Consider the following 27961-nt stretch of genomic DNA (forward strand, 5'->3'; position numbering starts at 1 on the left):
AAACTGTTTTTCAGTGAGGGATCTCCAGTTCCAATCTCCATAGCAGGTATTGTCATGAAAGTGCCACTTACACCAGTCAAATTAAATATGGAAATTCCTTAAATATATAGCTGTTGTTTCATGTGTGGAGCTAATGGATTTCTTGGTTATATTTCTGTCCCCTGTGCACACTGGTTGACTTGCTTTTTTGGTAGCTATCTCCTCAAGCTAACAAGCTTGCTTTTCTGTGCCTCCTTTTGACACTGAGAATTGCACAGCTGTGTAAGAATGAAGCAGATTTGAGGAGTTGTTGAAGTAACGTTTCATGTCTGGAATTGTTTGGTGAATACCCTACCACCTCTATTCTTAACATTCTTAAACTTTTTATAGCTGAATAGGGCAAAAATATACTTGTGCTTTTCATCCCTCACCCTCCCAAACAGAAAACATCCACTTTGGGGAGTCTGCATATGCCGTGAACCAGAGTGTTTGTCAGCAGCTTTTCATTATATATGATTATTTTCTTTCTTAAGTTTTTCCATAGTTTTCAAACAATTATTGTTATTCTTATAAGTAAACCTTTCTTTTCGCTTCCTTTTATTCTGTGTAATCAAACTCTGTTTACAGGCGAAGAAGGATGGTACCGGTAGGACCATCTGTACAATAAGGATAATAGTACTTCTCTACCTCACAGGAATATTGGGAGGTTAACAATTATCAGGCACTCAGATAGAGCACTAATGTGAACTGTAGAAGACCTTCAGATATCTAAAACCATTTTCTTCTCTAAATGTGTCCCAAATCCATCCCAAATTCAGAGAGTCTGTGTAAGGCCTGAATTTTTCTCCCTTTCTGTTTTCCTGTTCTGAACGCCATTCCCAGGTTGGTGATAATCCTGTCTATAATGAAACCATGTCATCCTCCCTGCATTGCTCTGCCCGCTCCCCTTTCCTGACATACTAGGCCAAACTCAATTCCCTTGCAGTCAGTCCAGAAATCAGGGCAGAATTTGACCCACTGTCAAATCAGTTCTGTATTTACTGATTTTTCCTCTGATACTGTTTCTTCCCTACAGTAAATTCCTCTTTCCCAGCTGATTCAGAAAAAAGTGCTGAATGTTGCTTTCCTGCTGCATGCACGAGTCTGGCAGCTTCACTGTGTCCACCTCTCCTGTGGCAATGTTACTCCTATTTCCGTGAGCCCTGGGACTCTAGGCATTGGCTGCACAGAAATGAAGAGAGGCCAAAGAAAATGCTGAGCAGCAAGAATAGCGCTACGGCTGGAACCACAAAGATTGTGGGAGACGGGGGGATTTGTTTTGCTTTGAAGAAGTATGGGGGGAAAAATTCAACCAATGTTACTGGTTATTTATTTATTTATTTTTACCCAGCCCCAAATACTGAGTTACAATGGACCAGATCCATAAGGCATCATTTCATAATGTCCTATAGAGACCGTCCTTTTTATTGCTTGTGGCACGTTAGAGATTAACAAATTTATTTGGGCATAAGCTTTCGTGGGCTAAATTATTTGTTAGTCTCTAATGTGCCACAAGGACACCTCGTTGTTTTTGCTGGTGCAGACTAACACGGCTACCACTCTGAAACCTTATTATTACTGTTTATTAGTTTGTCTAGTGTTGATAGTGTGCATGACGTAAAAATCCTTGTCCTAGTTTCAAGTCCCTGCTGTGCCAGACTTCTTGTGTGACTTTTGGCAAGTCACTTAGCCTCCTTGGGCCTCAGCTCGCATCTGTAAAGTGGAGACAAAAGTACTTTGTGAGACTAAATACATTAGTTTGTGAGGGACTCAGGTACTTTTGTAATTGGGGCACTGTGCTCTAAGTACAATGTTAGATAGAAAGAATTTACAATATTTGTCTCACGCAGTGGGCCCCTAGTCAATGACTGTGGCTCTGAGGTGTTACCACAATACTTATTGGAATGTGAAAGATCACCATATGGGAGATCGGGCTCACTGGGAATTCCAGAGGTGAGGGTTATTCTCCTCCTTTTACCAAATTATGATAAATTCACTTTTTTTAAATGACAGAGTTCCCTAATGAATTAGTGAGGTGTTCTCAAATTATGGGTCGCGACCCCATTTTAATGGGGTCGCCAAGGCTGGTATTAGACTTGCTGAGGCCTAGAGCTGAGCCAAAGCCTGAGCCCCACCACCCAGATCTGAAGCCCAAGCCCCACCACCCAGGCCTTCAGCCCGAGGACTTTAGCCCTGGGAAGGGGGACTAAAGTTGCGTGCCCTCTACCCGCTTCAGCTTTGCGCACACACACACACACCCCACACCCCACCCTGGGCAGGGGGGCTGGGGTGGGCTCAGGCTTCGTTCCCCCCTCCTGGGGTTGTGTAGTACTTGTTGTCAGAAGGGGGGTCATGGTGCAATAAATTTTGAGAACCGTTGAATTAGTGGATTCTCTACTTTCTTATTTGAGTTGGAGTTTTCTGTACAAGAAGTCTGTTGTGGCTCCCATATAGATTTCCTTGTAGCTTGCAGAGAAAGACTCATCGTATAAAGGTAAGCAGAATAGGTGCAAATCATTTCATTGTGCACCGAACACTGTTCTTGCTCACAGAAGGAAAGCAGTATCTGGTTTGGTATGTTTGGGGGTTGTTTTAACCCTGGATTACTTTATTCTTCAAATTACATACCGTAAGATGCAGTGTTTCTCCCAGTACTGGTTGCGGAGTACACTGTCCAAGGTAATCTTGATATGGGTCCAAGCCTCTTTAAAAATGAGGCCAAGCATTTTGGCAGGTCCCTTTTGAACTGCAGGGCTCAAGTGCTGACAGTTTAGGCCGGGCTGAATGGGGCAGCCTCAGGACGGTACTGATTAATGATGCAGACACAATCCTGAAAAGAAATGGTTGAGCTAAAGGGGGTGATGTCACTGCTAGCAACAGATGGCAGACCTCCTCCTCCCTCTCTCCTGGTGTTGCTCAAGTGTTCAGTGTTTGTGAATCAAGAACAATAAGGCTACCACAGGGTTAACTGCCACTTTTATCAGTGCCTTTGTGTTGTCTTATCCCTGTCATTAGAAATGTCATTGGCTGAATTGATTATTTTTTTCTGTTGCCGTCGGAAGGCAGTGTTCTAATAGAAAAGTGGTCACAAGCAACTTTTAGCTCTTGGGGTCTCGTGCTAAAAGGGGCATAAGAGCATATAAACTGTCTTTCCTGCAGATGTGGCAAAACTAATTGAAAGTAGAGTTGTTTAACAGCAGCATCTGATAGTACGGCAAATTGTTATGGGTCAGTGGCTATTTCCATTGTAAGCCTCAGCTGCTCTTGGTAGTTGAAAATGTCAGTGTTAATTACCATTAGGCTAAGAGCCCATCTGTACACACATGTGGTACCACTTTAATGACACTGGTATACTTAAAGCAGTACAACCCCCCCTAGTATGAATGCAGTTATACCAGTATAAATGTGCTTATACTCGGATAGCTTATTCCCATAATCTATACCTGTAAAAGGCACCTTTATACCAATAGAACTGCGTCCATTAGGTGTTGTCCTGGTATAACTTTGTTTTTTTTGTTTTTTTTTTTAAATCACACACCTAACTGACATACTGTAGTTATACTGGTACAAAATCTGTGTGTAGACCAGGCCTAAAATGTGGCATGGAAACTTTCAAACTGAATGCTCACCTTTTTTTCTTTTTATCAGGCTTGTGTATGTATACATGGAATTGTGTAAATATCTTACACAGTTTTGATTGAAGATATAGGGACCACTGCTGCCCTCTTCCCCCTCAACTCTAGACCTATATGCTGCTCCAGTAGCATAAAAAAAGTCGCAAGGGGCCAGGAATTGCACCAGGCCACTGAAAGGGCTTGGCATGTGGAGGATGCCGGAGGAGGGACAAGGTGGGATGGAGATGCAGGGGGGATGTGTAACCTACTATAGGAGAATCTGGGCTGCCCTGCAGCACATAGGCAGATCCTGGGGCTGATCTGATTTACACCAGAGGTCAGACTGACTGGAACAGCCCATAATCTAGTGCAGTGTTTCCCAAACTTGGGACGTCGCTTGTGCAGGGAAAGCCCCTGGCGGGCCGGGCCGGTTTGTTTACCTGCCGCGTCCGCAGGTTCGGCCGATCACGGCTCCCACTGGCCGCGGTTTGCTGTGCCCAGCCGATGGGGGCTGGGGGAAGCGGCGTCTGGTACGGCCCTCGGCCTGCACCGCTTCCCACAGCCCCCACTGGCCTGCAACAGCGAACCACAGCAAGTAGGAGCCGCAATTGGCCAAACCTGTGGACGTGGCAGGTAAACAAACCGGATCAGCCCGCCAGGGGCTTTCCCTGAACAAGCGGCATCCCAAGTTTTGGAAACACTGATCTAGAGGGACCTCAGGTTGCATACAGTCACCTTCGTGTCTCCTTCCTTCTCCTTGGCTTCATCACCTGTACTGTACTTCCTAGGAGTCACAGCCAGGTCTCCTAGGGTTCAGTTCTTCCCTCTGTTGATGCCATGATACCCATTGGCTTGCACTGGTGTGACTTCTGGGAAAATGTACTCCATTTATTGATATTACATAAGGTTTGCAGGTGGCTAAATGTTTCCTTTTTAAAAAATAAATCCATTTGATTTTTATTTGCCTTACTTGCTTTGACTGACAAAAATAATGGTTTGAGTTTTAAAAAGTAATAATCATTCAGACACAGAGTGGACTGGTGAACATTAATTTCTATGCTATCTGTTCCACTGTTACCTTGCCTGTCTGTCATTCACCCTTGACTTGGTACCTTCATCCTGCTAGTGGAACGCAGTTCTTTGCAAGATACACATCTGCAGCACCCTTCAGTGCTTCCTCACTAGTGAAACACAACAAAGGCTGTTCAGTGCAACGTTGCTGGAATCACTGGCTGCATGAGGAAGTACTTGAATAATGAGCTTTAACAGCCTTCTGCAAAGGGCTGATGAACATTGACATATCAAATATCATAATCTATTAACATACCTTTTAGCTGTAGCTTTACAGTTCTGTTTTATGACCAGCTTTGTTTGATACTAAGTTCATTGGCCCATGGATAGTTTGAAATAGAAGTGCAGTGCAGGCATGGCATATTCAACATGAGCCTTCACGAAAGGAAGTGTGTCTTTACACAATGTACCGTCAGCCTGTGGAACTTGTTGCCAGGGGATGTTATGAAGGCCAGAACTATAACTGGGTTCAGAAAAGAATTAGATCAGTTAATGGAGGATAGGTCCCTCAGTGGCTATTAGCCAAGATAGTCAGGGATGCAACCCTATGCTGTGGGTGTCCCTAAATCTCTGACCCAGCCAGATGCTGGGACTGGATGACGGGACAGATCTCTCGATAATTGCCCTGTTCTGTTCATTCCCTCTGAAGCATCTGACATTGGTCACTGTTGAAAGATAAGATACTGGGCTGGATGAACTATTAGTGTGATCCAGTATGGCCATTTTCGTGTTCTGAAGTTTAGAGGGCTGGACATTGTGTGAAGTGTATTATAGAGAGAGATGTAGCTATTGTGACCATCACTATGGTATTTGGGCACCAACAAAGTTACATAAAACTACAGTGTGCAGGGCTGCATTCCCTATCCTATCACTCTATTATTATGTCATTATAGAGAGAGGAAAAAATGTGTGTATATTCATAAAGTGGTAAAATTTGTTGTCATCCTGATTTCTGCTGCATGAGGATTCCACAGCCATGGACCAGCCCCCAAGAAATCCCTATCCAGTGTTCCTGCATGACTCCCCCAGGGACCTGGTACTGCCAGCTCCAATGACTCCAGTGTGAATGCAACAAAGCCCGTTGCCAATTGTGCCCACATATCTATTCAGGGGACACCATCACAGGGCCTAATAACATCAGCCACACTATCAGAGGCTCGTTCACCTGCACATCCACCAATGTGATATATGCCATCATGTGCCAGCAATGCCCCTCTGCCATGTACATTGGTCAAACTGGACAGTCTCTACGTAAAAGAATAAATGGACACAAATCAGATGTCAAGAATTATAACATTCATAAACCAGTCGGAGAACACTTCAATCTCTCTGGTCACGCAATCACAGACATGAAGGTCGCTATCTTAAAACAAAAAAACTTCAAATCCAGACTCCAGCGAGAAACTGCTGAATTGGAATTCATTTGCAAATTGGATACTATTAATTTAGGCTTAAATAGAGACTGGGAGTGGCTAAGTCATTATGCAAGGTAGCCTATTTCCTCTTGTTTTTTCCTACCCCCCCCCCCCCGATGTTCTGGTTTAACTTGGATTTAAACTTGGAGAGTGGTCAGTTTGGATGAGCTATTTACCAGCAGGAGAGTGAGTTTGTGTGTGTATGGGGGTGGGGGGGATGTGAGAAAACCTGGATTTGTGCTGGAAATGGCCCACCTTAATTATGCACATTGTAGGGAGAATGGTCACTTTGGATGAGCTATTACCAGCAGGATAGTGAGTTTGTGTGTGTGGTTTTTGGGAGGGGGGTGAGGGGATGAGAGAACCTGGATTTGTGCAGGAAATGGCCCAACTTTATTATCATGCACATTGTGTAAAGAGTTGTCACTTTGGATGGGCTATCACCAGCAGGAGAGTGAATTTGTGTGGGGGGGTGGAGGGTGAGAAAACCTGGATTTGTGCTGGAAATGGCCCACCTGATGATCACTTTAGATAAGCCATTACCAGTAGGACAGTGGGGTGGGAGGAGGTATTTTTTCATATTCTCTGTGTATAAATAAAGTCTGCTGCAGTTTCCACGGCATGCATCCGATGAAGTGAGCTGTAGCTCACGAAAGCTCATGCTCAAATAAATTGGTTAGTCTCTAAGGTGCCACAAGTACTCCTTTTCTTTTTGCGAATACAGACTAACACGGCTGTTACTCTGAAACCTGTCAGTGTGAATGCAGTTTGCTATGATAGGGGATGTGAAACTTCAGCCTTAGACAGTATCACAATATTTCTCTACCTTTTAAACAGTTCAGTGTAATTATTTTAGCCTCTGCCATTTGCAGTATTTCTGGTGGTTTCACCACATTGTATACATTCCTGTCACTCACAATAGGTATAATCTGAACATGAAAGTCCTTTTGGATCCTAAAGGACCAATTGTTGGCCCGTGATGGAAATGGCCCTAAAATAGACCCATATTACTGCATCAGAAGGGATATGTTACTAGAAAAATGAATAATCTGTGTGGGTAGGAGGGTATAATTGTCTGTCCAGGGCGTATAGAGGCATAAACTTACAGAGCATGCTCCTGTGGCACTGTTTTGGAGACACATGGTGCATAAGACCTGAGAAATTGTCACTCCAAAGGTTTTAAGGGGGAGCTGAATCATGGCAGAAAGCATCTCTTGTTCCCACAGATTTTGTCACTTCTCTGTGCATAATTTTTACCCCACATTATCTGTGTATTTTCACTTTGAAAGAACATGCTTGGTCCTGATCTTGTGTCTAAAGCACAAGCCTGGGAGTCTGAAGATACAGGATTTAATGCTGGTTCTGCCAGAGATATTCTGTGTCATTATCTCTTTGCCTGAGGTTTTTTTTTTCCTTCTATAAAATGGAGGAAATAAGTGCCACAGAAGGGGTGTTGAGGCTCATTAACAATTATGAAGTGCTATGTAATCTTTGGATGAGAGGTGCTATTCAAGTGAATAGAACTGAGGTGTCTGGGTTTTTTTTTTTTATTCTTTCCTTTGTTTGAAGTGTCAATTGAAAAAGTATAAAATCATTCATGAGTGGAATTTTATGTCCAAATTTCTAAGAAGATACTGAAAACAATAAAGAACTTAAGTAATTTAAGTGTTGTTTTGAGTTTTGGTATGGGGATTAAAAAAATGTTTTACTGATCCTTAAATCAACCCTTTGATGCTGTAAAACTGCCAGAAAGCAAAAATTTACTGCAGTGGCTCAAACTGTAGACCCTTGTACTGGCTGACATGTTATACTTGTAATTGGAAACTACACACTTTGAAATGAATTGGACAGAGCGAAATCATTTCAGTCTTTAGATGTAGATAGTGACAGGAGTGGATATGTTCCGTGCTCTTAGTTGAAGCATGTAATGTGCAAAGCAAGTTGCTGATACTACTGAGTTATAATAGAGGATATTTGCTCTTCTCAAAGTAACGGGCTTGCAATCCCATTTTGCTGGAATATGTTCTTCTTACAAACGAATTTAAATCCCATGGAATTTAAACTCATTTTTTACTTCCCGATCAAAACCTTCAGGCCTGAGCACCACACAGAGAGGAACATTAGGCTCAGATGTCTGTAATCTTGTTCCTTGTTCAAGATTTGCTCCTGATAACTTAAACTACTTAAAAAACAAAACAAAACTGCAAAATGGAAAATTGGATCATTTTGACCACTGTGCAAAGCCTTTCATTACTAAGGGGGAGCAAAGCCAGCAGAAAAGAACTCAGTGCATCCAAAAGCATGCCCAAATCTTTCCGCCTGTTCCCAGGGCTTGGACAACAGTGCTGCTATGAAAATAGCTTCGAGGAGGAAGAGCGTGCTGGGTAATGAGATGCAAATGAGCTCACCAAGCATCCCACTTTGCCTCAGAATCATTGTATCCAGTAGCTCAATAAGAAGTATTGAAAATGAGTCTGAATACATTTTACCCAGGCTAGTTATGCAACATGTGTTGTTGATGCTGCTTCTGAGCTTGCAGTATCCATGACAGTTGAAGGTGATGGCCATTTTTGCTACAAAGCCAGCAGCAGTGCCCGTCTAGAATAAAAACAGAGGAAGTTAGGATAGAGGTGGGGGAGAAAAGAGACAGATAATTGAGGAGGAGAAATAATTATACAGATATCGAGAATGGGAGAAGAGATACTGGTGGAGTGGTAACTACAACCTGTAGAAATGCCATTTGCTTCTTGGGCTGGGAATACTGCAGTGCACACTGAGAGCGGGTCAGGTCTCTGCTGTCTGACTGAAAGAGCAGTATCCATGAGTTCTGGAGAGAACCGTGTTCATCCCTCCTCCATGTGGAGGTGATCATCATGGGGTGAAGAAGTCAAAGGCTGGGGGAGGAGGATCTCAAACAAAAAAGAAGGGGAAAAGACTGAAATGGGGATAGGGAAGGGAAATATATTTAGGCTCTGTAAAAGCGATGGCTTAAAGTAATGGTGTTGTGCTGGAGGAGGAGAGACTATAAAGAAGAGGGGGAAGGGTGTGTCCTTGCAGCTGCAACAGCCCCCACCAGCATTCCAGCCCAGCTTCTGGACATTCCTGCTTCTGCCCTCACAGATAGCACTCCATTCAGCCAGGCACCACTCCACAACCTGCCCCCCCATGTTGTCCGTCTGTATCAGTAGCAACTCATTGACTCTTGCTTATAGTTTTACAGTGGGTAGATTGTACCAAGCCAGCCTGATCTCTTTCTTTGAAAAGATAACTGATTTTCTAGACAAGGATTTCAGTAAAGTATTTGAGACAGTTTCATGTGGGAAATTGTTAGTTAAAATTGGAGAGCATGGGGCTTAATATGAGAAATGAAAGGTGGGTAAAGAACTGATTAAAGGGGAGATTACAATGGGTCATGCTGAAAGGGGAACTGTTAAGCTGAAGGGAGTTAACTAGTGGAATTCCTCAAGAATCGGTCTTGGGACCAATCTTATTTAAACACTTTCATGACCTTGGCATGTAAAGTGGGAGTGTGCTAATAAAATTTGCAGATGACACAAAGTTGGGAGGTATTGCCAATACAGAGGAGGATCGGAATATCACACAAGAAGATTTGGATGCCCTTGGAAACTGGAGTAATACAAAAGGGATGAAATTTAATAGTGCAAAGTCATACACTTAAGGACTAACAACAAGTTTTTTGCTATAAGAGGTAGACTTATAAGAACAGAAGAGGAGAGAGAGCTAGATGGTGTTGTGATAATTGGGCCTACGAATTTACCTGAATTGTGAGATCAACTGTAAAAAGTATGAAAACTTCATGAGATGTTACAGTAACGTATAATAACAAATGTTGATGGGAAAGGTATGAAAGGGAGGCAGAATAACTGAATTAATTTAAACAAAAAGGTCAAGTTTGTATGATTCAAGGACTGTGTTGACATTATGTTTGTTAAAAATAGAAGATGTGGAGCTGGAAGGTAATGAGCCAAAATTGGTATGTCAGATATTAGGCCTAATTGGTGGACAAAACAATGAGGACATGGGCTATTCTACCGACCACTTCCTTTTTGGGTTCTTACAAGAAAGATATTTTGTGGGGAAAGTATGAAAGAACAAAAAGAGGAACATAACAGAAGAACAGACAGAGTCTACTAGGGTGAGCTTCACCATCATGGCTCCCTTCCCCATCATCTCCTGTGACCCCAGGGTTTAATCATCCTGATCCTGAGAGAGGGGGCTCCAGATGGCATTGCCACCCCCAGCAGCTCCAACTGAATCCCAACCACCACCTGAGATGAAACAGGATTGGAGTTCAGCAGCAGCAGTGTATTGGTTGATCACATGATGACTAAGAGCCATCAGTGTGATGCAGCTGTGAAATAGGCTAATGCAATCCTAAGTGAAGTATTTCCAGTCTGGATAGGGTAGTCTTATTGCCATTGTACAAGGCACTGGTGAGACCTCATCTGGAATACTGGGTGCAATTCTGTTTCAGAAAGATTCATTCAAACTGGAACAGGTGTGGAGAAGGGCTACCTGGATGATCAGTGGAATGGGGAACCTGCCTTATGAGAGGAAACCTAAGGAGCTTGGCTTGTTTACCCTAACAGAATGAAGACTGATATGAGATATGATTTCTCTCTACAAATACATCAGAGGGATAAATACCATGTAGGGAGAGGAGTTATTTAAGTGAAGGGACACTATTGGCACAAGAACAAATGGATTTCAACTGGCAATCAGCAAGCTGAGGCTTCAAGGTTGATGAAGGTTTCCAATCTCCAGAAGAATAAAATTCTGGAACAGCCTTCCAAGGGGAGCGGTGAGGGTGAAAATACTAACTTGTTTCAGGACTGAGCTTGACAAGTTTATGGAGGGGATGGTATGATGAGGTTACCTGCGATGGCGTCTGGCCCATCCCCATTAGCAAAAATCTCCAATGGCTGGAGACGGGAAGGGTTCTGAGTTACTACAGCAAAGTCTTTCCCTTGTGTCCCACGTGCTCAGGGGCTCACTGATCACCATATTTGGGTTTAAGATAGAATTTCCCCCCGATCAGATTGGCCGAGACCCTGAGGGATGGTGGGGTTTTGCCTTCCTCTGCAGTGTGAGGCACAGGTCTCTTGGTGGTTTGATCTAGTGTAAATGGTGGATTCTCTGTAACTTGAAGTGTTTAAATCAAGAGTTGAGAAGTTCAGTCTCTCAGCCAGAGGTTATGAGCCTATTTCAGGAGTGGGTGGGTGAGGTTCTGTGGCCTGTAGTGTGCACGAGGTAAGACTAGATCAGGGGTTCCCAAACTTGGTTCGCGGCTTGTTCAGGGTAAGCCCCTGGTGGGCTGCGAGACGCTTTGTTTACCTGAGCGTCCGCAGGTACGGCCGCTCGCAGCTCCCAGTGGCCATGGTTTGCTGTTCCCAGGCAATGGGAGCTGCGAGAAGTGGTGGCCCAGCCCGCGGCGCTTCCCTAAGCTCCCATTGGCTGGGAACGGCGAACTGCAGCCACTGGGAGCTGCAAGCGGCCGTAGCTGCGGACACTCAGGTAAACAAAGCATCTCACGGCCCGCCAGGGACTTACCCTGAACAAGCCGTGAACCAAGTTTGGGAACCCCTGGACTAGATGATCATGATGGTCCCTTCTGGAAGTGAAGTCTTTAAATCTGGCAGTGGAGTCTTTGAATCTGGTGTCACCACCTTGTCCTAGAACCTTCAGCCCCTATTACTATGCACCCTGTGTTATACTGGAAATCAGCCTAAATGATTTAGTGGTCCCTTTTGGTCTTAAAGTTTATGAATTTGAATCTGAGTCCTCTTGATCCTTACCTCCACCCTTTCCTTGCTCCCTACTCTCCTCCGTGCATGTTCCCTCTCTTCCGCTCATCTTTTCGTTTCTCTTTCTCTTCCACCTTCCTCATTCAGTTCCTTATTTCCTCTTCCCGTCAATAACGTCTCATACTATATAAACTATAAATCAAACTGATGGCTTAGGGAAGCCTCAGGGTGCTCCTTGTACCGTGGATCAAGCCCTGCTGCCCTTCTTTCACTCGCTTGCCTATACTCCTCCATTTCCATTGCCTTGTTTAGGTCAGTGACCTGGAAACATTCCTGCCCTATCTGGCATTTGGTGCTGAGGGAAAGACCTGTGGGGGGCAAAGGGGCCTGGTGGGGATGTGCTTCAGCTAACTGCCCCTCTCTCTTGGAGTCTGAGACACCTTTTTGTGAGGACTCCTTAATTTCCCTCTGTATTGTTCGTCCTCCTCCTTTAATATGTCGACCTGTAAGGCACCCTGCAGGGCTCAATCATTTGGGTAGCTGACTGGGGAGGCTGAGGTGGGGATTTTCATTTGGAGGGGGCAGAAATTGATTTTTGCAGGAGCTGAAATGGGAAAATGCTGGGTTTGAGGAAAAAGTCTGTTTGTTTACTGCTGCTGCTGTTCGTGGTTTTTTTTATTATTATTATTTGTCAGGGCATCTGTAGTCTGTGATGGTTTTTATTTTTATGATGAAATACATTTAAATAATTTAAATAAGTTTTAAATAATAATTTAAATAAGTTTTTGTCATTGGGGTGGTTACCCTGACAGACAAATGAAAGTATAAACTCCTGGTACGGAAAGGAATTTATTTCAGTAATTGAAGGAGGTTTTTTTTTTTCTTTCCCCCCAGCTATTTAACAAATAATCTTAGAGAACAATTAAGGTGTATTTCATTGGTGTTTTGCAGGACTATTAGGTGGTAATATCTAGCTCTCACTCAGTGCTTTTGCTTTATAGGTCTCAAGGCACTTTTCAAAGAAGAGCATTGTTATCCCCCTTTTATGGTAGGGGAAACTGAGGCACAGAAACACAAAGTGACTCATGTAAGGTCACAGAGCAGGATAGTGGCAGTGCTGGGAAAGGAACTCAGGGCTCCCAGTGCAGTTTGCTAGCCACTTTGTGAATGGTAACAGATCTTAACAGTTCCAAGGTATTAATTAGGTCTTTTCCTGAGATAAATATGTCATGAAATAGGACCATAAATCTTGATAAGAGGCTTCATTCTGCAGCTCTGCCTTCTGCATCTGGCTCAGGGAAGGTCACACCACCAAGGAAGCATTTTTATTAGAGATGAAGATGAGATTTACCTGATCCTCATAATCTGTGGCCAGCAAAGGGCACTGCTAACATGGTGCTTTGGCAGTCCAGATAAACCTTGGTTTTGCTAGGCTGCAGACAATTGCTTGTAATAAGCAATCAATCCCTTTATTCTGATCACAGTTGGGAGAAAAGGGAGGTGTTTACCCATTGTCAAGTATAGTGTTCATTCATAATGTGGGTGGAAAAATGTAAAATCACTTTCCTTTAAAAGGTGACAAGAGAGTCTGGATTAGGAGGCACAAGCGATAGCTCTGTTTGTTAGGCGATGAACTGTCCACTCCTGCCCCCAACAATTGATAAAAGAAAATTCCAAGGCTTCACCATGCTGTGACCTATGCATATGGGTTACAAAAGCACTGACTGAGGACTTAATCCTCCACCCTTCTTGTAGTGTGATAATATGCTAGAAACTAAGATCAAGCAATGATTGGTAATGCATTAAACAACTGAGTGGTATGTGGGTTATTTGCACACCCTCTTACTACTGAGAGCAGCACCACCTCCCCTTTCTTCTCTTTCATGTTGTGCAAGTTTCTTTTTTTCTAAAGTGTGAAACCGACTGGCATAAATTATAACTATAGGCTAGCTAGGCTCACTCGGTTTAGGCATTAGCAGGCCTTTGTGCATAGAAAAATTAAAGGAAATTGTATAATGATCATGTGTTTTGGATACTAAACTAACCAGGAGTTAGATATATTTATAGCTACTTCTACAAGTACTAATTAGATGCTAATTACAACCAGAATGGAATGCTGTAATTTATTATTGAAAATGAAAGAGTGACCTAGGGAGTTGTTAAAATCTGCACAGAGGCATCATATTAACAATTAGTTGTGTAGGAGGCTCGGATTTTTTTTTCTGAAGGAAAATACAAAGGAGACAAATGTTTTTATTTATTTATTCATTTATCTTTAAATGAGGAACTTGTAAAACCTTTAACATGCTAATCACTGTGGGGAAGGATTCCTAAGAGCTTGAGTCCTCTGTGACAGCCCCCCACTATCTAGGGTAATGGTTCAGTCCTTCCATGACATTGAAGCTATCATTGACTCCTCAGGGCAACTGAATGCTGTAACATCCATAGGAAATCCTCCATTAATGATGGCTTGGCTGAGGGGCCAAGGAGGGTTTGACACTTATTTTATATGTTTATAATTTTAAAATTGCAAATGCACATACAAATTCTATATAGAGTCATAGAGTTGAAGGCTAGACATGACCCCCAGATCTGTATATCACAGGCCACTAAACACTGCCACACCAACCCTAACCACCAGAATTCAACCAAAGTATAACAGCTCTCAGGAGATTAAACTACTGTGGGCCACAGGCAGAGAACAGGAGGGAACGAGATGCGCCAATGTACTGGCAGATAATTGATTTAGTGAGATATAACCAGATTAAATATATTTAATTAATATTCCACTTCCCTATCCCTCATGTGTCATTTATCTACTTAGGATGTAAGCAGTTTGTGACAGGGACTGTGTGTGTAAACATACACATTCCTGCTGCACCCAGATAGTTGAGCTCACTCTTTGAAGAAATTAGAATGACTGTGAACTTCACCCCATATAGGACTAACTGGTTTTCAGTAGGATCTGGTCTTTCTCTCCCATGCACCCCCCACACACAATGAATTAAGGATCCTACAAACTGGGAAGGAAGAATAAAGGTATGTTATTGTTGTTTTCTGTGTTTAAAATATACACAGTTCTCTGAGGCAGCCTTAACTAGGGCCTTGCTACCACTCCCCCATAATACTTGGAAGGCTCTCGGGAATTACATTGATAGTGGTCAGGATGGAAAGAGGGATGATCCAGTGGTTAGGTGGTAGCCTGGGCCTTGGGATACCAGGGTTCAGTTCTCTTCTGTTCCACAAACTTCCTGTGTGACCTTGGAGAAGACACTTAGATTTCCTGTGTTTCAGTTCCCCTATCTGTAAAATGGGGCTCATAGCAGTTCCCTACCTCATAGGGGTGTTGTAAGGATAAATACATTGTGAGATGCCCAGTTACTGCAGGAATGGGGGCAACATAAATACCGTGCATAGATAGATATAAGTTCCCAAACAGATCAGAAGACAAATGCTGCCAATATGTGAGGATCTGGGAGTTCTTTAGTGGAATATCGGTGTTGTGTTCCCTTTTCATATTCTAAATATAAAGTTTACCATCTAAGACGTAGAAGAGGATAACGAGAAATAAATTCTTGGGAGTCAGTTTATGCATATAAAAGAAAACATTAATGTTTTAAAAGTGGTAGCATTTTATGTTTTGCTCATTTCAGAGAGAGAGGTCATTTCATTCTCATTGTCATCTCAACAAAACCAGTAATGCAGTAATCTTTAAAGTAATTACACAGTCTTCCTCGTTTTTTTCTTCAATACAGTATCATTCATTTAGGATCAGAATACATTCTTTCTAAATTAGAGGTTTACATGTGTAATTATATAAAATGATATGTTTGTTTACATCTCCAAGTCAAATTTAAATTCTATTCTATAATTTATCTTTGATATGCAATTTCACTATGTCAATCGCTAATTTATTACGCTAGATGAATGTGCTGTTAGCGTTTAAAATGCCTTTTGTTGATAACAGAGTTGCCCTGATTATTGCTAACCATTTCTGCACTTCCACTACCATGGATATTGGACAATTTTATACTCCAGCATGCACTACTGAAAAAGATGATGCACTCTAGTGACCCTCTTTGATCAACCTAGACTTGTAGGTTTAATTCTGTACCATCAGGGGAAAACAAAGATTTTACAGTTGATGGCTGTACTTCTGAACAGAGGTATCCTGTTTCTTTATGCCATTTCCTGCATACTGCTCTTGAATGAAATTCCTATGTTGACTTGTGAGTATAATTGATGTGTACTTGGGCCTTCTAGAAGGCCCATCGTCTTTTTTTCAGAAATAAGTTTCTGATCATTTGTGTTAGTAAACTCCTGTAATTGGCAATATTTATTACCTCTCCTTTGACTTCTTCGGTCAGGAGTACTATTCCTGGGAGCACAAGCATTAGTTTCTTCAGTTTCTTCTTCTACTTCATTGTTGGGCTGAAATCTCCATACCTGTGCCAGATATTTTCAGTCGCCTGTCCCACCTTTTAGGAATCAGTGTCCAATAGGAGCTGACCAACAGGTTCCTGCCTATTTAAAACACTTTACCTAGAATTATTAAGAACATCCTCAGAACGCTTTTTTTTAAGTGAATTTTTCACTGATGAAGCAGTCTTTTATCTTTCCCACTAGATGGATTATGTTGGCCAATTCCATGAATGGCTAAATCCACAGCAGCTTTTGTTGTAGATGCAAAGCTAGGGTGCCTGGGCTAGTTCCTTTAGCCTTAAATCACCAAAGGGATTTGAACATCTCAAATTTAGGGGGCAGGTTAAAATAAAGGGCTTCCGTGACTACAGAATATACTTTGTGGTCTCCCTGAAACTTAGTTTCATTGATGGTTCAGATTCCAGTAAAGAAGCCTTCTACTACCTTTGATTCTCTCTTCTTCAGTTCAGAGCTTGGATCCTAGTCTAGTGTTCATGTTTGGTTCTGCCTTAAAGAAGCTGGAGGCAGAATCCTCATATCCTGTGAAGAGGAATCAGGCTTTTGGTGAGGTTCCACAAGACAAGGCTCTCCTCAGGACTTTGGGGGTCTAGGTAGAGAAAGAGAAATGTTTCAATCACCTGCAAGGGACCTTTGGATGCTCTTTTCCTTGTTAGGATCTATAGGCCTCCACCAGTGATGGTGAAATTTATAGAACTGAGACTGAGCATAGGATTTTCAAAAGTGCCTAAGTGATTTAGAAGCACAAGTTCCACTGGAAATCTAGGCACTTTTAGAAATCTCACTTTCAATCAAGCGAGTTCAAGCAATTTTGAAAAAAGATGGCCTGCCATTCTTCATTGAACAAGGGGACCAAGTGTATGTATTTGAGAGGCTATGGGGGAAAGTAAGAAACTGGTTTTCTGCTAGGAGACCATATACATACAGGTTCTAGGAAGGATACCTGAACTTTTCCAGAATACCCTTCTGTTAAGGAAAGAACAAATAGTGCGCTAGAGTATGGGTTCTGCATCAAAACTGTTAAAAAAGCTATAGACTCTCTCAAAGAGAAGGAATCATTGTCGTGGTATTTTATGGCACAAAGGAAATAAGTGTCTCAGAATGTGGTCAGTTAATGCATTTAAAGCTTCCTTGATTACTCTCCCTTTAAGGTAAGATCTGTTCTAGAGAAGGAATGTCCAGTTCTTAAGTTTCTAGTAGAGGACCAACTGCTTCCTTAGATCTGGGAAAGCCTCCTATGTAGAAAGGCCAGTCTTCTTTTAGCTGAGGAACACTTCTGCAGCAAGAAATATGATTGTCTAGGCCAACTAGGCATTAGTGTCAGTTCACCCAAACTATTTCTGTTCTGGTCAATCAGGCTCCTACCCAGATACAGATGAACATTGGAGCCTATGTTGTCCACTTCCTCTTGCTCTCAAGCTATGGGTCAGCTTCATTATTTTGTTTAGGCATGACCCATTTGGCATCTGACTGCTGGGACCTGGCCATAGTCTTCAAAGGTTACCCTCTGGAAGTTGCTTTGATAACTTGGTGGATCTTCTTCTACCTGTATCTTTGTTCATTGCGGCGCTTGAGAGCAGCAGTTAAAAATCTGGGAATATAGCATCTGTGACAAGGAAGGTGCAAAAACTTCTTGATGAGCATGGATGGGTGATAACTCTGTGGAGAAAGCTCCCTAGTGTTATACTATGGGTACCATCATATTTGGAGGCCAAGATCAGTATCTTAGTGAGAGGAAAGCTTTCCTCTGAAACCAGGGTATAGCAAAGCTTCAGGCTGAGATCTCAACTATAATCCATGTAGGATCTGTCCATGTGGCTTTGCCATACAGGCTTTACGATTCATGGCAAATTGTGTCTGGCTTTGTCCTCTGATGAAGATTTTTTTATGTTGCAAGTGATAGAATGTATTGTTTGTACATCTGAGTAAACATATTCTGAAACCACAAGTTAAACCTGAGTAATATACTACAAGCTCCTTTATTCATATTTCCAGCCAATCGTGCAGTTGCAAGAATTTATTTTAAAAAAATTAGATGTGTGGGATTTTAATGGGTGGGATGGGAGAAGAACGTGAGTTTAAAAAGTGGATGATACACCTGGAAATATATTGAAGCCTGACTGTTTTCTACTCAACCAACTTCACATCTGTATCCCAATCTGAATATTTTATTTTGGAGAGAACAAATCTGGATACCATATCAGTTATTGAAAGTCACAGTGGACCTGCCTTCTGCTTAGAGACATAGGAACATGCTGCTTGTTGGCCTTCTTTGACCCTGGGTGGCTTGTTGCCTTGCACATGTTGTTTGTGTATTCTTAGCTAAACCGATTGTGGAGATGAGAAGCTAACAAAATAATTGGATTGCAATTTCAGTCCTTTCTATTTCCTATAATTTAAAAATCTGCTCCCCTACTAGGGAGAGTAACACGATGCTAATGTATCCTCTTCATTTGAGCCAGATTCGGACACCCTTATTCCTGTTAAGTAGTACCTTACTGAGAGAAGAGACACATTGAAAACAGAATCATCCCTAGAGTCAATTGCTGCTCAGCTCGAATAAGGTTATCAGAATCTGACCCTACAGTTAGAATCAAAATAATTGATTTTCATTGGAAAAAGCTACTGAGCTCTCCCTGGATTAATATTAGTATTAGACCTATTAGGGAAACTCAAATATTCTGTATGAAAGAATATCTGCGGCAAACTAACTTTCAGTCTTTAGGTGCCTTGGTACCTAAGATCCACTAAATAAATATTTCTCAGAAGTCAAATATATGTAAGGATGATATGTATTGATTTTTACATACAGGAAGAAAATCCTCGCTGAATATAGTCATGTGATGAGTCCACAGGTTTGTTTACTTCCTCATAGGGTAACATTAATGATGGCTACAGTGATATTAACCAGTCAGACTGTGTATGTAAATAATTGATAGCAGTTGAGAATATTCCAAATATCTCTAATGCAAACATTTAGGATAATACATATTAAATAAGATTATGAAAAGTTGATTAACCTAAGGATTTATCTTCACTGTATTGTTAACTCAAGATATAACTCGAGTGTTGCCCCAACCCACACTCCTGTTTGCATACACAAATGTCTAGTTTGAGTTAACTGGTCCTTTAAACTCAAGGTAGCCAACACATTAGGAGTGAAGCTGGAGCTAGTAATGCAATGGGTGTGCAGCAGCAGTTTAAATTACAACTCATTAGGTGCTAATCCGATCACTGTGTGTTGCTGAGTGTTATTTGGCAGTATGGTTTTAAAATTCCTTAAAAGGGCCTGGCAGGTTTGATTAGGGGAATGACCTTAGAAGGAGCATTAGCAATCAAGGTACACTGGACCAGGGGCCATGTCTACTTCTCGGCTCCAAGAGCAGAGATATCATCTTGAGTTTTGTAGAGCAGTTTACCAACACATTTTGGAAAGTGTGTTCTGCCAGCTGCCATAACGATAAGCAGGACCTATGCAGCTCATTTGTGTTGCTGTTGGACTACTGCTCTTAAATGCCCATTTGCCCAGGCTGATGGAGGATGGAAATAAGTAATTTCATCCCTTGCAGTTTGGTTTCTCAATTCCTATTAAACCAGTCTGCACGTCCCTCTGTTTTTTTGGGTTTTTTTTGTTTTGCTTTGGAAGTACTGGAGTTGGGATACAGTTTCATCTGGTTTGCAACTGAGCTGCATGAGACAGTACATGTAGGAGGAGCAATTCCACGAATCCTGCTCATCACAAATCTTGCATATCCTTTTCCCTTGCCTTTTTAAGAATGCATAGAAATACTGACCTGTACAATATGGATGTTACCAGCTTAGGGACAGATGGGCTTTCTGAGAGTGCAAGCCAGGGCTTCATGTGCCCAGCACAGCGTAGCCCGTCTGCTCTGGATGATACTTTTTAGGACCTTTATTTAATTCCTTTGCCCATTAAATATGGGATTCTGGGATCACATCTTTGAAGAGTACAGTTGTAGCATTATTTCCTCATTTGTTTATTTGCAATCCTCCATTTTAATCAACATCAATTCCATCTTAGACTTAAAAGGGGAGATTCAGTGTTGGTGAAAAGTCACATATTAGCTTCTCCTTTACCTGTCTGCTTTTACTCAAGATACTCTCTCAGCCTGCATATCAGACCCACATTCCTTGGCAAGTTAATCATATAGGCTGCCAAAAACCATGAGCTTTGTGTTAGAGTAACACAATCCTATAAAATATGTTTACATTTTCAGTACTGTACATGGTAAACTATCAGAAAGGTTGGCAAAACTGGCAAAACTTAATTTTGATTTGCAGCTTTGGTAGGAGTTAAATGACATTTTATGTATTCAAAGAAAGTACAACTTGCACAGACAAATAAAATAATGGATGCTGAGCTTGGACATGGATTATCAGATTTTTGCCTAAAAATGACTTTTGAATCAATTTATTAAAAAAATACAACTTTTTTTCTTGTTACACAAAAAGTAGTGATTTACAGTGGGGTTTTCATATACTCATGATTAAAAATAATCAGACCAAAAATTAAAACAATAAAATCCTCTCAGCCAAATCCTTAGTTTATGTGAATTGATGTGGGTCCTTTGGCTTCAGTGGAGCTACACTGATTTACACCAGTTGAGAATCTAGCTTTCTGTTTTGAAACCTGAATGGCATCAGGCCCATAGTGCAAATAAGTACTTTTGGGTATTTCCCCAGATACACATAAAAAGCTGCATAAACACATGATTAACCATCCAAGCAAAACTACTGTTTTTAAAAAATTAAATCACAAAGGAATCATTTAAAGTAAAAAAGAAACCTATTTTTTGCATATCACAAAAATACCCAAGATGACACAAATCAGCAAAACTAAAAAGCTAAACATAAAAGCTAACTGTTTTTGACACTCTCTGGCTTGCTTATTTTATTATTAGTTATTTCATGCCCATATTTTACCATTCCACAGAGTGCTAGCCTCATTGTTGAGCTCATAACTGTTCTTATGCTTACGTGTTCGCTACATTATATATATGTTAACACCAAAGGGTTAGTAAACTTGTTCAAAGAGGGTTTGTTGTCCGGTGGTTAGAACAGCAGACATGGAGTCAGGAGTTCAGAGTTCTGTTCCTGGTGGGGTCACTTATTCACTCTGTGACCTAAGATGAGTCGCTTACCTGTGTCTCAGCTTCTCTGTAACATGAGGATGATAATAGTAGTTTATCCTCCAGGGGATGCTTATAAATTGCTTCGAGATCCATGGGGGAAAGGCTCTGTAAAAGTGCAAATTAAGACTAGTCTAGTCAGGCCTCTCTGGACCCAGAACTTGACCTGGATCTAATCTGTTTTGAAATTCACAAAAGTTTAGCTGACTCCCCACTTTCAGTGCTTGGCTGGGAGCAGATGTGCCAGAAGGTCCGTTGCTAGGACATTCTTGTCTGGTTTGAATGGAAGCAGGAAATCTCACAATATTGCCCATGCTCGTGTACAGCCAAGACTCTGGACCGAGCCCCTGAAGCTGTCTGACCCAACAGACTTCTGTGATTACAAAGCTCTCCCAAAGCTCGAAGAGGGGAACTTCTCCCTTTTTGGTTTCTGGTGCGGGGGGGAGATGACCCCTCTTGACATCTGAATGTCAGGAGCAGCAAACATCCTCCCTTATTACTGCCTGGCATCCAGGAAGAGACTGGACTGAACAATTCCCAGCTGGCAGCTCAGGAATCGAGCTGCCCTTTGGACAGAGCAGCAAAATATCTTCTTCCTGGATGGGGGGGCATGGTGGTAGCCCTAAATCCTCCAGCCCCACCAGCTATCAATAAAGCAAGCTCTACTGTCACATCTACCACTGGCCTGCTGGGCGACATTGGTCAAGTTGCCTCAGTTTCCCCACCTTTCAAAGTAAGGATGATACTCACTGAGACGTTGTGCAGATGGATTGGTTAACATGTGTACAGTGCTTGGAAGATTAAAATTGTCCTGCTGAGTACTATTACTGTCACATATTTATTACATTAATAAACTTGGAGAGGGAAAAAGTGTTACAACACCATTGGCTGAATTCTCCTCCGAGAAAAGCCCATGAAATTCAGCTGAAGTCATTCGTGGGGGCTGATGAAATTGGCCCAACATCAACAGCCTTTATAGGGAACATTTATAGCCATCTCTGTGTAAGATGATTATTTGATTGAAGAGCGTATACTAGGTTTTGTTCAGTATGGAGTCTGATAGCTGCTCTTCTCTTCCTGTAGCCATTCCTTTGAAATTATATGAACCATTTTTGTAGTAGGGATTTGCTATGTGTTTGTATTTATTATTCTATCATTAATCATGTTTATTACGGTAGTGCCTAAGTGCCAGCCAAGAATGGAGCCCCCCTGTCCTAGGCACTGAATAAACACACAGACAGTGCGTGAAGAACATGTAGCAGAATGGGAGCCAGATGTGTTTGGGGCCTCTGGATAGAACTGTAATACAAATATCTGTAGCTTTAAAAAAACAAAACAAAAAACCAACCAACAACCTTACAAAATGACACTTGTGAGAATTGATCATAGTGACCGTCCCTTTTGCCTGTCCAGTGGCAGGTGCCAGGGTGTTCTACCAACTGGAAGGTTCAGTTTGAAGAGTCCATCGTGAGCTTTTCATTTCAAAAGGAGAGTAAGATGTGCTCTCTCCATGGGGTGGTTAGGGCGGAAATCATATCTAAGGTTGCCAGGTGTCTGGTTTTCGACTGGAACGCCCAGTCGAAAAGGGACCGTGGCGGCTGTGGTCAGCACTGCTGACCGGGCCGCTAAAAGTCCAGTCAACAGTGCAGCGGGGCTAAGGGAGGCTCCCTGCCTGCCCTGGCTCCACGTGGCTCCCAGAAGCAGCCAGCATGTCTGGCTCTTAGGTATAGGGGTGGGGATGGGGCTCCACACGCTGCCCATACCCTGTGTGCCAGCTCCGCAGCTCCCATTGGACAGGAACCACAGCCAATGGGAGCTGTGGCAGTGGTGCCTGTGAGCACAGGCAGCATGCAGAGCCCCTGGCCCCTCCACCTAGCAGCTGGAGCGGGGACATGCTGCCGCTTCTGGGAGCCTTCCGGAGCCAGGGAACCCTAATCATATCACTCACTGTAATGAAAGGCCATGTAGCATGCATCCAAAACTGTTTGGGAAGGTATAGGGTGCATTTGACTATCTGACCTTCAGTCCGTACTCTTTGTGCATGTACATTTCTGACTTAAGAAGAAGTTGGGTACCATTTATAAATAGTGCCTTAGCAAAAAGAGAGTGGGAGGGCATATAAAGAGATGTCATATCTTCAGCAATAGTGAGAACTCTGTTGATACATGCCCTGTCTGAGCACAGGGGTCTATAGTGGTGTCTTAATGCCACAAAAGGGCTTAATGAGTTCCACTTTAAAATCTTGTTGGTAATGAAATATTTTCTTAAATACAGTAGATGGTTATTAATAGCAATATATCAGTGCCCTTTTGCTATGTTGCTCCCAAGCGACTGTTGCTGTTATGGGGAGTGCTGATAAGTCACAGTAGGGAACATGTTCCCAGAGGAAATGTTGCTTGTAAAGGGCAGTTGCTCTTACAAGGTGTTGCTGAAAACAAGTATTTGCTTGTAGTGACTTCTTCCTTGTGTTCATATATGATGAGCTACATTCACACAAAAAGAACAGGAGTACTTGTGGCACCTTAGAGACTAACAAATTTATTTGAGCATAAGCTTTCGTGGGCTACAGCTCACTTCATCGGATGCATGAATACAGAGTTGCATGCATGGCACAAACCCGTCATCCACTGTGATGCCTTCCCAAACCCACACAACTGCAGTCATCTTACAACCCAGAGAACAGAATTATAACCATCTGAGATCGAAAAGGCCTGTTGCATTTTTCTTTTCCATCCCTTTGCCAGCACAGGTTTATTCTCAATAACAACAGTATATAATTTTTTCTGATGCTTTGTCAAGTCTAGTCTGGTTTTTGTCACTTTCCCTTGGGAGTCTATTTTTCAGTCTAATAGATCTCGTTGTTAGCCTGAAATATCAGGAAAGACTTCTCTTTGTTAAATTAATCCCATTACTCTTAGGTATAACCCCTATTTTACTGGTGAGTGAAGTGATTCCTCCTAAGTAGAAAGCGACCGTGTGTAAAGTGCTTTAGAGTGCTTTGAGATTAAAGGCACAATATAAATGTAAAATATAATAATTATAATTAATAACAATTATTATTCTGAAAAAAATCATGGTCATCAGAAGGGTAAATCCTCTCATTAAACAAGTAAGTCTTTTAGTTCAGCCGTGGGATATTACTGCTCCTGTTTTTCTAGCAAACATGAAGAATGAATTCTTGCAAAGTATATGGTACATTGCATTGTCTTCAATAAAATATAAACCTCTGGAAATATATACCTCCGGGATTCTGGTGTCTTAACACTAGTCAGAATCTACCTCCGAGACAGCACACAATGTATCCTGCTATTCAAAGAACACTCTGTGTGAGGTAGAAGTGGAACCTTTTAATTGCTACTGAGGAAAAATAAAAGCTAAAATTGTTTTTAACAACACGGTAAGGGTAATGAATCTTGGAAAGTCTGTGAGTGTCTCTCATATTTTCTTTGCTAAGTCTATATCCTGCATGAGGTTATTAGTGTATAGAAGAGCACTGTTTAAAGTAAAGATGTCTTGATCTTTTTAATGTAAAAAGTTACTTTGTTTAAAGGCTCTTTATACATGGAACAAAATGATGACGTAGTACAGGACCTTCAGTGCACAAGAGCTGGAAATCATTATGCATACAAGGAGTTATTACAGAAATAACCTTCCTTGTCAAATATAATAACAAAAAAGAGAGATCAAAAACCTATCAGAAAGTTAAATAACAGAAGATAGAGCTTTGGCACAGAAGTAATCAGTATCCCATCCTATTAATTGTTCAAGAACTCTAAAATCTTTAATGAGATTCTTACTGTAAGATTTCACTCATATGCAAATGTTAATTAAAATTCCTAATTACAAGACTGTTAGTGATTCTTTACTGAGGTTTTTGAATTTACCATACTAACTACAGTATATTAACTATATAAACACAATTGTAACCCATTTTCAGTTTTTAATATTGTATTCTTTTTTCCCCTTACAGATTCATTTTCAGGCAAACACTGACTATGGTGATGTCAGACAGACCTCAAGAAAACTAGGCATGATACTGTTCCAAATCATCCCCCCACCCCCCATTACCACCACTTTTGGAGAATTCAGCAAATGAACTTGCTTCTTATGGTCAGTGGAGAGATTTACGTTGCTCCAGCATATATTGACAATCAAATGTTCTCCTTTTCCCGCAGGTCTGATTATGACAACATCAAGAAAATTGGATCGAGAGCAGCAGGCAGAGCATTTTCTCGAGGTAAACTCTGATGGGGAATATATATATTAAAGGGGTACCTCCATCTTCAAATCTTACCAATTTCAAATAATGAGTTTAAAGTTTGTTTCTGCTGTTACACCTGTTGTCTAACTTTCCATGTTAATTTTCAGGAAAACCACCCCCCCCCTTAAGACAATGCTATTCCCTCTCCTGTTGCTGTCTGAAAGAGCTGTGCAAAGAGGGGAACCTGACTATACAGGGGAAATAATTCAATTGACAATTCACAAAATGCTTTCAGACACATGAACAAACTGTAGAAATAGACAGATATTCTTTTTTTCTCTAATCTCTTTTGGTTATAGCAATTTTTTGTTATTTTGTAACAATAAGTTAAAATATTTCAGAGAAGCATGTGATATTTCAGTCGTCTATGTCCCTCTAATGAATTTCTAATGCAGTTTGGAAGGACCTGATTCTGCAAAGACTTCTGCACATCGATAACTTTGCACCCTGTGATTAGTGCTATTGAAGTATATGGCAGCATTTCTCAAACTGGGGTCCGCGGAACACTGGGGGTCCCTGCTGATCAACTCTTCTCCCTCCCTCCCTCAACTCCTCCCCCTCCCTCTATCTCCCGGAGGCTTCTGAAGCCAAACCAGGAGATTTTAGGCCGCTAAAAGTCCAGTGGTGCAGCAGGGCTAAGGCAGGCTCCCTGCCTACCTTGGCCCTGAGCTGCTCCCGGAAGCGGCTGGCACGTTCCTGCAGCCCCTGATGGGGTGAGGGGAGGACAGGTCTCCGCACGCTGCTCCTGCCCCAAGTGCCGACTCCGCAGCTCCCATTGGCCAGGAATTGGCCTCACCCCCTCCCGCACCCCAACCCCTTGCCTCAGCCCAAAGCCCGCACTCCACACCCAAACTCTCTCTAAGAGCTTGCACCCCTTACCCACTCCTGCAGCCAAACTCCCACCCAGAGCCCGCACCCCCTCCTGCACCCAGCCTGGTGAAAGTGAGGGAGGGAGGGGGGAGGGAGTGGGCAGGGAGCAAGAAGAGATGGGGCAAGGGTGGGGCTTTGGGGGAAGGGGTGGAGAAAGGGCAGGGCCTGGGGCTGAGCCGGGAGGATGGGGGGGCTCAGAAATATTTTAAATCAAAATAGGGGTCCTCAGGTTGCTAAAGTTTGAAAACCACTTGTATGTGGGATTGTTCCCAGTGTACAATTAAACATGTCTAAGTTTTTCAAGGATTGAGGCCTAAGATTGCATCTTGAATCTATATGCAAAACCCTATAATGTGAGTGGAAGTAAACTCTAGTTTTACTCACTTTGGCTAGATCATCAGGATGAATCATTTTTGAAATTTCAAATTTAAACCTATCAACTACAGTTTCCAAGTAAGAAATTACTCTTTGCAGTGGAAGGTTTATTTCAACTCTCTCTCCATAGTATGTGTCCTCTCATGTGAATAACTATCTGTAATATGCCTAACTCTCACAAAACCGTACCTGTGTATTGCGAGGTCCAGTAGGTGATTTCTATCTCGTGGCTCTAAAAACCATGTGATAAAATGTTTCCATTCTTTTCCATATACCAGGCTTGATTCTGATCTCACTCTAATTTGCAGTGATGTAACTCCCCTGAATTTACTGAAATTACTCCTGATTCACATTGGTGCAAGTGGCAAACCAGGGCCACTGTGAAAGATCATTCAATAGACACAGCCATCCATATAATATGTTTTTAGAAACAGCAGTGTGAGCTAAAGAATATCTGGACATATTAAGCACCCTTACAGGATCAGAATGAATTTTTGTTCCAATCACTATTCGGCAGAATAATGCAGTAACCTCTGGTTTCGGATATTCCTTCCCATGGTTAGTACTGCTTGAGGAAAATCCTGAGCATTTGGCTTAGTACAAAACAAAACGAGAGGAGGGTTAATTTCTTACCTAACCTGCTAATTTTTTCCCCTCTATATGTTTCTGTACAATCCCAAACATCCCAGGCTATAAATAAATGAGGAGGAATAAAGGGATTTTTTTTTCTCCTTTAAGAGATTTCTTCTGTTGGAAAGTTAGCTAAGTAATTCTTTATTCCGATAACTGGAGATTTTTCAGCTTTTACTGCTAGGGAAGATAGCCAGCTGAAGTGAATTTGGCATAGATTTTGAAGTATATATATTGAGAAACTTGGGTCTTAGACAAGGTGGGTGAGGTAATATCATTTATTGGACAAATTTGGTCTGGACTGTAAGTCTTCTCTGCGTCTGTGTTTTCTCAGGGGATCTGAATGAATCAC

General features: G+C 42.0%; 1 protein-coding gene across 8 annotated transcripts in view; it reads left to right on the top strand.

Annotated features, from left to right (window-relative positions):
- FAT3 (FAT atypical cadherin 3) overlaps positions 1–27961 on the top strand; it is a 559292-nt gene that overhangs the window by 336013 nt on the left and 195318 nt on the right. For all 8 annotated transcript variants that reach the window (XM_073336876.1, XM_073336917.1, XM_073336926.1 and 5 more), the window contains exon 4: positions 25649–25710. In XM_073336876.1, coding sequence (XP_073192977.1) covers positions 25649–25710 — 62 coding nt within the window. The remainder of the gene's footprint in view (positions 1–25648; positions 25711–27961) is intronic.

Source organism: Lepidochelys kempii, chromosome 1 (assembly GCF_965140265.1).
Source record: "Lepidochelys kempii isolate rLepKem1 chromosome 1, rLepKem1.hap2, whole genome shotgun sequence".
Taxonomy (NCBI): Eukaryota; Metazoa; Chordata; order Testudines; family Cheloniidae; genus Lepidochelys; species Lepidochelys kempii.